Below are 13,198 nucleotides of genomic sequence, written 5' to 3' on the forward strand. Positions count from 1 at the left end.
GTTAATCACATAGATTTGACACATGAACCAAAGTTATATAAGATGTCAACATTGGGTGAAACTGGGTGAAGGGCATATGGGGAACTCACTGTGCTATCTTTGCAACTTTTCTGTAAGTCTAAAATTATTCCCAAATAGAGTTTATTAAGAAAATAAATTCCATGGGACACCTGGGTGGCTTAGTCGGTTGAGTGTCTGCCTTGGACTCTGGTCGTGGTCCAAGGGTCCTTGCTCAGGGGGGAGTCTGCTTCTCTCTCTCTGCCTGCCACTCCCCCTGCTTGTGCTCTCTCTCTTCCTCTCTCCCTCCCTCTTTCTCTCTGACAAATGAATAGATAAAATCTTAAAAAAAAAAAAAAAGAAAAGAAAAGAAAATTCCTGACTATAGTAACCTATATGTGGGAAGGGGCATATATAATTAAAATATTCTGAGGGCCTTGATTTATCATGAATACGAGGATAGAGGTTTTATTTAAGAATTTGATAGGTTAAATGTGTATTTTGCATTTTAAAGGGCATCCACTAAAAATGGGGTTGGCTAGAGAGTAAATATGTTAGCCATTGTAAACCCCCTATGGTTTTTGTTGTTAACTACCTACTGTTGTAGCTTGAAAGCAGAGACAATATGTAAAATGAGTGTGGCTGTGTTCCAATAAATCTTTATTTACAAAAACAGGCATCAGGCTAGTTTGACCCACAGGCCATAGTTTGTCAACCCTTGCAGTAAAAGAACAAAAACAGAATTTAACTTCCAAATAGTAAAGGAAAAGATGGAGTAATTAATTAAAAATAGCTATCTAACTAAAAGGCAAGAAATGAGAGAAAAAGAAATATAAAACAGGATGAAATAGAAAGTGCCAAGTAAAAGGGTAATTTTGATCTTAATGCTTCAATAACTACATTAAATATAATGGAAAGTGTAACAGAACTGGAAATGGAGCACATGCTGATCGGGGTGGGAGAGTCTGTGTTATGTGAATGGAGGTCTCGGTTCTTGGATTCCCCACGAAAGATTTCCATGAGGATCCATGCTCTAATAAAGACAGTTGGGGTTAGGGGGGGATGGGCTAACTGGGGGATGGGCATTAAGGAGGGCACGTGATATAATGAGCACTGGGTGTTATATGGAATTGATGAATCACTGAACTCTACCCTGAAACTAATAATACACTATATGTTAACTAACTTGAATTTAAATTAAAAAAAAAAAGAGAAGAAAGTAGCAAGCCCAAAGCAGTTTATTGAGGACAGTACACTCTCCAGGTGGGAGAGCAGGAAGGCCCAGAGGTGGCAACTGCCCTGAGGCTACAGGAATCTTCTTCTGTGTGTGTGAGCGGGTGGGAGGGTGTCTTGAGTCGTGGATGGGATGGTCTCTAATGGAGGCTGCTTCCAATCCTTTAAGGGACTCCCATAGGTTGGGAGAGGTTAGTTTTTTTTTTTTTTAAGATTTTATTTATTTACTTGACAGAGAGAGACACAGCAAGAGAGGGAACACAAGCAGGGGGAGTGGGAGAGGGAGAAGCAGGCTTCCCGCGGGGCGGGAGCCCGACACGGGGCTCGATCCCAGGACCTGGGGATCATGACCTGAGCCAAAGACAGACGCTTAATGACTGAGCCACCCAGGTGCCCCGGGAGAGGTTAGTTTTTGACCCTATTAGGTTTGTCTCTGAACCGTCAGGGCAGTCTTCCCCCATGGAGGGTAGGGGGAGGCTAAAGCCACAATGCAAACACATTATAATGAGTCTAGGGGTTACCCTGGGGCAGAGGTGGAAGAGGAGAGTGGCCTGTTCTGCACATGTGGCTCTTGGTCTGTTAGCCTAGGGGACTTGGAAGCCACAAAGGCAAGATGTTGTGCCCCCAGGCTTCTAATGTGTAACCTATTTATCACTGTCCTTGCCTCCAGCTTCTGTCCAGCTGCCTACTCTTATCAGTGCTCCAATTAAAATCTATTTGTTTTAGATGTGTCTCTTACCAATAGCATATATTTAGATTTTTTTTATTTATCCAATATTAAAAAAATATAGAAAGGTTGGAAGAATGGGAAAAGATACACTATGCAAGTACCAACCAAAAGAAAATTGCTTTAGCAATATTAGTATCAGACAAAAGAACTAAAGTCCAGTAGTATTGTTAGAGATAAAGAGGGTCTTCATAGTGATACAAGATTTAATTCACCAGGAATAATGATTTTAAATAACACTTAAAAATACATAAAGCAAAAATCTTCAGTATTCAAAGAAGAAATGAATCCACAATCACGAGAAATTTTACATACTTGTCTTAGTAATTGGTGGAAAAAAAGCAGACGAAAGTTTAGGAATAATATAGATTTGAACATTGAGATGAGCAGAATTGACCTAATGGTCATAGAGACATCCGCACCCCCCGCCTCCGCCGCCCAGCAGAAGGGGAAATTCTGAAGAGACTTTTTTTTTTAAAGATTTATTTATTTATTTGAGAGAGAGAGAGAGAGTGTGAGCGCATGCAGGGGGAGAGGCAGAGGCAGAGGGAGAGAGAGAATCCCAAGCGGACTCCTGGCTAAGGGCGGAGCGCAATGCAGGGCTCCATCCCAGGACCCTGAGATCCTGACCTGAGCCAAAATCAGAAGTCCAGCGCTTAACTGACTGAGCCACCCAGGGCCCCCCTGAAGAGACTATTTTTAACACCTGCAGAATACATCTTATTTTTTAAGCACACAAAGAATTTTTTTAACTGACCATAAACTGGGAATAAAGTCTTAGAGCATTTCAAAGGACTGAAATTAAAGTATATATTCTGGCCACAGTGCAGCTTTGTTAGATAACTAGAAAATCCCTATACGTCTAGAAACTTAAAATGAACTACCAAATGACCCATGGATCAAAGAAGAAATTGTCATGGAAATTAGAAAATAGTTGGAACAGAATGATAAAAATTCTACATATCATAACTTCTGGAATGAAACTAAAGTAGTGCTTAGGAGAAAATTTGTACTCTCAAATGCATATATTGGGGGGAAAGAGTTAAAAGTGAATGATCTAGGCATTTATCTCAAGAAGTTAGGAAAAAAACAGCAAAATAAGTCCAAAGAAAGTAGAAGTGTCAATTATATCTCAATAAAACTGGGGGAAAAAAGAAAGTAGAAGTAAGGAAATAAAGACAGAGGGAGAAATTATTCAAATAGAAAGCAAACATACAAAAAGTTGGGTCTTTGAAGTAATTAATTAAAATTGACAAATCTCAGGGCGCCTGGGTGGTTCAGTTGGTTAAGCAGCTGCCTTAGGCTCGGGTCATGATCCCAGGATCCTGGGATCAAGCCCCACAGTGGCTCCCTGCTCAGCAGGGAGTCTGCTTCTCTCTCTCAAATAAATAAATACAATCTTTTAAAAAAAATAAAATAAAACTGACAAATCTCTAGCAAGATAGATCAAGGACAGGAAAAAAAAGGAGAGAGAGAGAAGACAAATAACCAATATAAAAACAAGGAGACAGTACTGCATTTGAATAACTTTATGTCAGTACATTTGGAAAATGTAGATTAAATAGAAAAATTACTAGAAAATAAATGTCACCAAAGATGACTCAAAAAAATTTACAAATTCTCAATAGCATTATACCCTTCAAATAAATGAAATCTTTAGTCAGAAATCTTCATTCAAAGAAAACTCCAGGCTTGTATGGCTTTGCTGACAAGTCGTACCAAATGTTGAAGGATCAAATAGTTTAAATCTTATGCAAACTTTTTCAGGCATTAAAAAAAAGAAAAAAAGGAGGAAACATTCCCCAACCCAGGAGTCTAGCATGACCTTGATACCAAAAGCCTGACAAAGACAGAACAAGAGAGAAAAATTACAGGATGCCCTCACTCATGAAAATAGGGAACAAAAATGCTAAACAAAATATTATTAGCAGCGGAATGCAGCATTATGTTTAAAAACAAAATGCCCAATTGGCTTATGAAAATGTGTTCACAAGTTAGTAATTATTAGTAACCAGAAAAATTTCAGTTAAGCAATGGAATACCATTACCACATATACCAGATTGGCTGAAATGAAACAGCCTGACGATACCACACATTGGCGTGAAAACGGAGCAGGAAGAACTCCCATTCACCACTGGTGGAAATAATGACACCACCACTCAAGAGAAAACAGTTTGGCACTGTCTACTAAAGCTTAAGTTACACATAACTCTATAACCTAGCAATTCCACTCCTTGGTAGATACCATAGAGTAGGGATCCTTAAAGTGTGGTCCTCAGTCCAACAATATCAGCAACCCCTGGAAACATCTTAGAAATGCCAAATTCCTGAGCTCTTCTCCAAACTTAATCAATCAGCAACTCTAGGGGTAGGGCCCAGCAGTCTGTTTTTACAAACCTTCCGGGTGATTCTGATGTATGTTAAAGCTTAAAAGCCACTGCCGTAGAGAAATAGGAATATATATCCATCAAGATACATGGACAAGGATGTTTTAATGGCATTGTTTATAATACCCAAACATGGAAAACAGGCCAAATGTCCATCAGTATCATAATGGATAAATGAGTCATGCAATGACTGATGAATCATTGAACACTACATCTGAAACTAATGATGTAAAATATGTTGGCTAATTGAATTTAAATTAAAAAAAAGAAAAAAAGGTGGATGGGAGGATGGGGTAACTGGGTGATGGGCATTAAGGAGGGCATGTGATGTGATGAGCCCTGGGTGTTATAACACAACTGATGAATCATTGAACACTACATCTGAAACTGATGATGTACTCTATGTTGGCTAATTGAATTTAAATTAAAAAAAAGAAAGAAAAAGTTATGCAATGGTTATACAATGCAATGAAATAAAACTGAATCCCAGCTGTACAAAAGAGTGTGGATGACTCAAACATAATGGTGAGTAAATATTCAAGACACAAAGAATATATATATATATATTTAAGATTTTATTTATTTGACACAGAGAGACACAGTGAGAGAGGGAACACAGCAGAGGGAGTGGGAGAGGGAGAAGCAGGCTTCCTGCGGAGCAGGGAGCCCGATGTGGGGCTCGATCCCAGGACACTGGGATCATGACCTGAGCCAAAGGCAGACGCTTAACGACTGAGCTACCCAGATGCCCCACAAAGAATATATTTTTATATGCATATAGAAAAGAGTGGGGGTGCCCGGTGGCTCAGTTGCTTAAGGGTCTGCCATTGGCTCAGGTCATGATCCTGGGGTCCTGGGATTGAGCCACATATCCTTGGCTCCCTGCTCAGCGGGGAGCCTGTTTCCTCCCTCTCCTTCTGCCCCTCCCCCAGCTCGTGCTCTCTCTCAAATAAATAAATAAAATCCTTAAAAAAGGCTTGTCAAACTGTACAAACGTGTTCTAAGGACCAAAACTGTACCTCCAGCCCTAACCTTAGATCTCCAGGCTGGCATACACTAGTACCTGACATGTGATGTGTGCTCAGCCTGACAATATCAGTCTTTATAATTATAATCTTTGTAGTGACTGCAAAGTATTTCATAATAAGGACATACCGTATGTTATTTGACCACTTCCTTGATGATGGGCTTTCTGAGAATATTACTTTGGCTGCCCCAATAGACTGAAAATTCTATAAGGTGAGAAACCATAACTTTCTTTTTCAAAAACAGTGCCCGCTATACAATAGTTATTTAATTGAATCGATTTTCCAAATTAACGTTCCTACAAGAAAAAAAATACTCTGGCCAGTTTTATTTATCTTTATTATAGCATAAGTTGATTCCTTGTAAATTTTGTTTAAAGTGAATTAACCAGAGAGAATCCAGTTAACTCTGGGTATATTGACATAATGAATGTTCTAGAAAATGAGACCATGGATTTTGGAGTTGAGTGATCCTTTAAGATCATTTAATTTTCCTATGTGACCTCTCTTCTCTGTTTCAATGCTATATGTCAAACTTCGGAGTTAGGAAACCATATATATCACATTTTCTGAGAGTATCTACTTAAGATATGCTAGCTTTCTTAAATGTACTTGACTCTGTATTCTAATTTGTGATTGGGAACATACGACACCATACCTGGACCTCTAGGGAATGACTGGTTCCAGAGAAGATGCTCATAGGGCAAAGCAGGCCACTTGGAAGGCTTGTTTCTTTGAAATCTTGCCTCCATACACTCTACTTTATGCCAAGTTGTCCAGCCCAGTCCTAGTAGAGTTGTAAAGGAGGTCTTCCCTGAGCATTGGCTGTCAGGGCAGAGCCCGTGAGCAGTTGCATGAAGGGACAGCAGATGGGCATGTCTCAGAGAGGAGACTGAAGCAGCTCTCACATTGGCTGGGCCCTGTCAGGTTTACCTTGGAATGTCCATTGTGATGTCATATGGAGTCACAACCTTGAAGGAGAACATTGTTTGGCTGAGAGGGGCATGGGGTTGAGTAATGGCACCGATTTGGGGGCTGGCCATCCCGCCTCCATCATATGTCAGCCCTCTACTATTATTTGGTTTCCTTGTTTGGGGGCTTTGGCTGCTCTTTTTTGGGAGACAGAGCAGGAAGCAGGTGGTAGCCAAGACAGACTCAGAGGTATGTGATGCAACCCTCCCTTGAAGTTCACTGCTCCCTGTCCCTGCCTCTGAGGCCATGGAAACTCCTATCTCTTAGGCTGGGGGAGGAACTGGGTGGGGGAAGAGGGGAGTTGAGATAGTGCCTATGGATGTCGTCCTATAAGTATAAGTCATGATCAATCCTGTTCCTTTCAGTTTATTTCAACAAATCTTGAGCACCTATTATATATGGTGGCGTACTAGACCTTGAGGAAAAATAAAACACCATCCCCACCTTCTAGGAGCTCAAGGTGAAGTTGGGGAGACAGTCAGATGGATATACACACAACACAAGGAAAGAGAAAATGATAAGAGTTAATAGAAGTATAAATACTGATGAAGAGGTTGGAGGTAAAGAGTCTTTTGAAGCAGGGGGATCTATAAAAAGACTCTGGGGAGCTCAGGTTTGAATTGTGCTTCAGAGGAAGGGTAGGGCTTTGAAGGTGGATAGTGTAGATGGAAGAGAGTAGTGAAGACTTTCCAGATAGAAGGAATGGATTGGGGAAAATCATGGGAAACTGAAGAGTGTTGGATGTGTTTGAAGAGAGGACACCTATGTGGATGGAGTGTAGAAGTATAGGGAGCTCAGTGAGAGAAAAATTTGGAAAATTGACAGAGGTGACATTGTAGAGGGCTTTCAATACTAGGCTGAATAGTTTGTATAAATATTAATTCTATATGCAGTTGAAAGATGTCAAGGGGTACCTGGGTGGCTCAGTCGGTTAACCCTGTGACTCTTGATTTCGGCTCAGGTCACGATCTCAGGATTCTGAGATCCAGCCCTGTGTCAGGCCCCACGCTCACTGGGGAGTCTGCTTCTCTCCCTCTACTTCTCCTTCTCCCTCTCTTCCTCCCCCTGCTCCCATGCATGTGCTCTCTCTCTAAAATAAATAAACAAATCTTTTAAAAAAAGAAAATAAGATGTCAGAGGTCTTAAAGCCAGGTTAAAATGTGCTTAGATCTGTGCTTTAGAGCAATGCTTCTCAAACTGCTACACCCATATGAATCAATCAGCTGGAGGTCTTGTTAAAAAGTATATTCTGATTCAGTAGGTGTGGGGTAGGGATTGAGATTCCTCCTTTCTAACAAGCTCCCAGGTGATGCTACTGTTGTTGGACCAAAGGCCATACTTGTTTTGTTGTTAGTTTTTTTTTTTTAAGATTTTATTTATTCATTTGACACAGAGAGAGAGAGAGTACAAGCAGGGGGAGCAGCAGAGGGAGAGGGAGAAGTAGGCTCCCCGCTGAACAGGGAGCCTGATACGGGGCTCGATCCCAGGACCCTGGGATCATGACCTGAGCTGAAGGCAGATGCTTAACCGACGGAGCCACCAAAAGGCACCTCTGTCACTTTTTTTTTTTAAGAAAGGAAATTTTTATGTTATTTTATTATTTAAAATTTTTAATTCCAGTATAGTTAACATACGGTGTTATATTAGTTTCAGGTGTACAATATAGTAATTCAACAATTCTATACATTACTCAGTGCTTGTCAAGATAAGTGTACTCTTAATCCCCTTCACCTATTTCACCCATCCCCCCACCCACCTCCCCTCTGGTAACCGTCTGTTTGTTCTCTGTAGTTAAGAGTCTGTCTTTTGGTTTGTCTCTATTTTTCCTTTGTTCATTTGTTTTGTTTCTTAAATTGCACATATGAGTGAAATCATATGGAATTTGTCTTTCTCTGACTGGCTTATTTAGCCTAGCATTATACTCTCTAGATCCATCCATGTTGTTGCAAATGACAAGATTTCATTCATTTTTATGGCTGAATAATATTCCACTATATATATATACCACATCTTCTTTATTTATTCATCTATTGATGGACACTTGGACTGCTTCCATAATTTGGCTATTGTAAATAATGCTGCTATAGGGACACCTGGGTGGCTCAGTTAAGTGTCCAACTCTTGATCTCAGCTCAGGTCTTGATTCAGGATTGTGAGTTCAAGCCTTGTGTTGGGCTCCACACTTAAAAAAAATGGGCAACAGACATGAACAGACATTTCTGCGAAGAAGACATTCAAACACCCAACAGACACATGAAAAGATGCTCAACATCACTCATTATCAGGGAAATGAAAATCAAAATCACAATGACCTATCACCTCATACTTGTCAGAATGGCTCAAGTCAAAAACACAAGAAACAAGAAATGTTGGCAAGGATGTGGAGAAAAAGGAACCCTCATGCACTGGTGGTAGGAATGCAAACTGGTGCAGCCACTGTGGAAAACAGTATGGAAGTTTCTCAAAAAATTAAAAATAGAGGGGCTCCTGAGTGGCTCAGTCAGTTGTGTCCAACTCTTTTTTTTTTTAAAGATTTTATTTATTTATTTGACAGAGAGAGACACAGCAAGAGAGGGAATGCAAGCAGGGAGAGTGGGAGAGGGAAAAGCAGGCCTCCCGCAGAGCAGGAAGCCTGATTTGGGGCTCTATCCCAGGACTCTGGGATCATGACCTGAGCCGAAGGCAGACGCTTAACGACTGAGCCACCCAGGCGCCCCAAGTGTCCAACTCTTGATTTCAGCTTAGGTCATGATCTCAGGGTTATGAGATTGAGCACCACGTTGGGCTCCACGCTCAGGGCCGAGTCTGCTTGAGATTCTCTCCCTCTCCATCTGCCCCTACCCCCACTCATGCTCTCTCTCTAAAATAAATAAAATCTTTTAAAAAATTAAAAATAGAATTATATTATCCAGTAATTGCATTATTGGGTATTTACCCAAAAATTATGAGAACACTAATTCAAAAGGATATATGCACCACTATGTTTATAGCAGCATTATTTTTTTAAAGATTTTATTTATTTATTTGAGAGGGAGAGGGAGAAGTAGGCTCCCTGCTGAACAGGGAGCCCGATGCGGGGCTCGATCCCAGGACCCTGAGATCATGACCTGAGCCGAAGGCAGCCGCTTAACCTACTGAGCCACTCAGTCATCCCAGCTTTGTAGTATACCTTGAAATCTGGATTTGTGATACCTCCAGATGTGTTGGGTTGTTTTTTTTTTCCCCCCAAGATTGCTTTGGCTCTTTGGGGTCTTTTGTGGTTCCATACAAATTTTATGATTGTTCTAGTTCTATGAAAAATGCTCATGATATTTTGAAAGGGATCACATTAAATCTGTAGATTGCTTTGGGTAGTATGGGCATTTTAACAATATTTGTTCTTCCAAGCCAGAAGCATGGAAGTCTTTCCATTTGTGTCATCTTCAGTTTTTTTCATCATTCTTTTGTAGTTTTCTGAGTACAGGTCTTTTACCTCCTTGGTTAAGTTTATTCCTAGGTATTTTATTATTTTTGGTGCAGTTGTAAATGGGATTGTTTTCTTAATTTCTCTTTCTGCTGCTTCATTATTAGTGTATAGAAATGCAGTGAATTTCTGTATATTGATTTTGTGACCCAGGACCACACTTTGAAAGTGAAGCTTTAAAATAACTTCAGTAAGCGTCTATGGCAGTTGTCTGGGTAGCTAAGCCAATTGGAGGCTCTGTTAACAATACAGTGGGAAGGAGGGAAAAGGAAATTAAAAAATTAGAGCAGGATGGTAGGCGAGAGGACATGGATTCATTCCTCAAATGTTTATCATCCACCACCACCACCGTTATGTACAAGGCACTCCTCTAGGCTCTATGGATACAGCGGTAAGTGGAAGGGACAAAAATCTTTGCCCTCCGGGGGCTATTGTGATAAAAGTTTGGATGTGAAAAGTAAAGCAGAAAGAGAGGGAAGGGACTGAATTTATTTTTATTTTTATTTTATTTTTTTAAAGATTTTATTTGTCAGAGAGACAGCGAGAGAGGGAACACAAGCAGGGGGAGTGGGAGAGGGAGAAGCAGGCTTCCTGCTAAGCAGGGAGCCCGACGTGGGGCTCAATCCCAGGACCCTGAGATCATGACCTGAGCCGAAGGCAGACACTTAACGACTGAGCTACACAGGTGCCCCTGGGACTGAATTTTTTTTTTTCCTGATTGGACCTCAAATACAAGAGTTAATTATAAACATTATCACTGTTTTCCTACAAGGACTATATTCATCTTTGTACCCCCTGTGCCTAGTGCACTGTCTGGCATTCAGTAAGTGCTCCCTGGATGTTTGTGAAATGAATAAATGACTTTTCAATTTTAACCCTGAATGACTGACAAGATGATGGCATTTTGAACAACACAGGAAACCTTAGACAGAAGTTGTGTGGTAGGAGGCAGAAAATGAACTATTACATTTGAAGTGCTTATAAAATTTTTGTGGAAATATTCACCTAGCAGCTCAAGTTAATGGTCTAGATCTGTGCTATCCAGTCTGGTATCCACCTGCCACATGTGGCCATTCAAATTTAAATTAACCAAAATTACATTAAATTTAAAATTCAGTTCTTCAATCGCGCTATGGACATTTCAAGTATCACATGTGGCTAGAGGCTATCATATTGGACAGGGCAGATCTAGAATATTTCCATCATCATAGAAAATTCTCCTGGACAGCATTAGCTTACACTCTAGATCTTGGAGGTAGATCTAGTTATCAATATATTTGGCCACAAAGTCCTTTCAATTTTTTTTTCCCTCAGAAACATCTCTCAAACACAGCAATCCTGATTGAGTATTACTGTCTTAACCAGGACTTCATCTATTTACAGTATGCTAGCTGGTCTCCTACAAACGTTCTCCAGCCTAGAGCATGGAGCATAGACCCTGGCCCTACAGAACGAAAACAACATACACAGAACTTCCCCTAGCTGATGGTGTCACTTTGCCAAAAGTGACTAAACAAACAAAATCTCTCAGCCATCCCACTGCCTGCAGCAGCTTTTCCCAGCCTGTTTTGACCCTCAAACTTCCTTCATTGTCAAAATTTGTCAGCCCCTTGGGAATTTAAACATCATTTTATCTCTTTTTCATAATATATGATAAGTGACTTTAGGTATATTATATTTTCATTTTAAACCAGCATGTTTTTTAAAATCGCAAAGTTCATTTTAACATCTTTAAGAGAAAGAGAAAAGACAAATGTCCACTTTTCCCCATGTAACAAGTGATGCACAATATTTAATTGACTTTAACAGGTATGAATTGCTCCACAATACTTAGGTATAAGAAAGGGCAAATATATTTCCTTGTCTACATCAAGTATAATCTAGTTTAAGCCTCCTATCGCCTAGGTTGGCAAAAAAGTCCAGGATCCGTTTTTCTTCCCCAACCTTTGTATTATATGAAAATTCTGAAGTTTTTGCAGTTTATCCCAAATGGCAGAAGGTCAGGTACTTTTTATTTTTTATTTATTTATTTTTAAAATAATTTTTTAAAAAATTTTATTTATTTGAGAGAGAGAGAGCACATGAGAGGGGGGAGGGTCAGAGGGAGAAGCGGACTCCCTGCTGAGCAGGGAGCCCGATGCGGGACTCGATCCAGGGACTCCAGGATCATGACCTGAGCCGAAGGCAGTCACTTAACCAACTGAGCCACCCAGGTGCCCAAGGTCAGGTACTTTTTAAAAAAAAAGATTTTATATTGATTTATTTAGAGAGTGTGCGTGCACAAGCAGGGGGGAGGGGCAGAGGGCGAGGGAGAGAGAGAGAGAGAAACCTCCCCACTGAGGGTGGAGGCTCCCCACTGAGGATGGAGCCCAGCTGAGGCTCAATCCCATGACCCTAAGATCAGGACATGAGCCCAAATCAAGAGTCAGACTCTCAACCAACTGAGCCACCCAGGCGCCCTGAGGTTCAGGTCCTTAAACCATGGGAGTAACTGTTGCTTTTCATCTTTGCCATCTGAAGGCAAAAACTGTGGCTCAGCTCCTATGTGCCAATCTTGGTCACAGAGACCTTTGTGAAGGCTCCTGGTCTACTATCTCTGAGCTCCTAGCGTCAGGCGGACCTAAATCAACCAGGATCAGGGCCTCACTATTCCAGTATATCTGCAGCTTCAGCATTGTTTCCGTATCAGGAAGCCCGCTTCCCGTTCTTCTCAACCCTGGAAGTACCAAACACTAAGCCTCTGGCACAATTCAGCTTAAAATCCTCCACAGGTCTAGTCTTATATGAAGGGTGTCTCTTATGCTCCTGCCAGTTTTTTCAGCAGGTGAAACTTAACTCCTTGCCATGGATTAGGAAAACTAAGACCTTAAGCACAAAGGCCTGGCTACCCCCTTTGAGGAGGGGAAACATTAGTTTCTTTCCCAGAAGGATGTATGGTGTAAATTCCTCAATGTCACCTTGCTACATAATTAATAAAATTTCTTAGTACATATATATGTGAGAAAAAGCTTTTTTGTCAAATATACTTTTCATCCAGGCATAATTATAAACAGCAAAATGCACAGATCTTAAGTGTACAGTTTGATGAGTTTTGATAAATTTATATACCCATTAACTAGCTTATAATATTGCTTAATATTCTATAATAGTGCTTATAATCCTAGGGAGTTCCTTCATGATCTGTTCTAGTCTGTTCTCCTTCCACTCAGAGGCAATCTCTATTCTGATGTCTACAGTCATGGATTAATTTTGCCTCTTCTTGAACCTTATAAAAATAGAATTATACATCCATCGGTAGATGAATGGATAAAGACAATGTGGTATATATATATATATATATATACACAATGGAATATTATTCAGCCATAAAAATGAATAAAATCTTGCCATTTG

General features: G+C 40.4%; 1 protein-coding gene and 1 long non-coding RNA gene across 3 annotated transcripts in view; one reads left to right on the plus strand and one right to left on the minus strand.

Moving 5' to 3' along the window:
- LOC135361721 (uncharacterized) overlaps positions 1-13,198 on the minus strand; it is a 54,128-nt gene that overhangs the window by 13,130 nt on the left and 27,800 nt on the right. The gene's annotated exons all lie outside the window — the stretch shown is intronic.
- Positions 5,713-13,198, plus strand: part of SPATA31H1 (SPATA31 subfamily H member 1) — a 34,550-nt gene continuing 27,064 nt past the window's right edge. The window contains 1 exon segment of the mRNA XM_064572005.1: positions 5,713-6,531. Coding sequence (XP_064428075.1) covers positions 6,388-6,531 — 144 coding nt within the window. The 5' untranslated portion in view covers positions 5,713-6,387.

Source organism: Mirounga angustirostris, unplaced genomic scaffold (genome assembly GCF_029215605.1).
Source record: "Mirounga angustirostris isolate CCGP_5_RB_7025 unplaced genomic scaffold, mMirAng1.0.hap1 SCAF_10, whole genome shotgun sequence".
In the NCBI taxonomy this organism is placed as follows: domain Eukaryota; kingdom Metazoa; phylum Chordata; class Mammalia; order Carnivora; family Phocidae; genus Mirounga; species Mirounga angustirostris.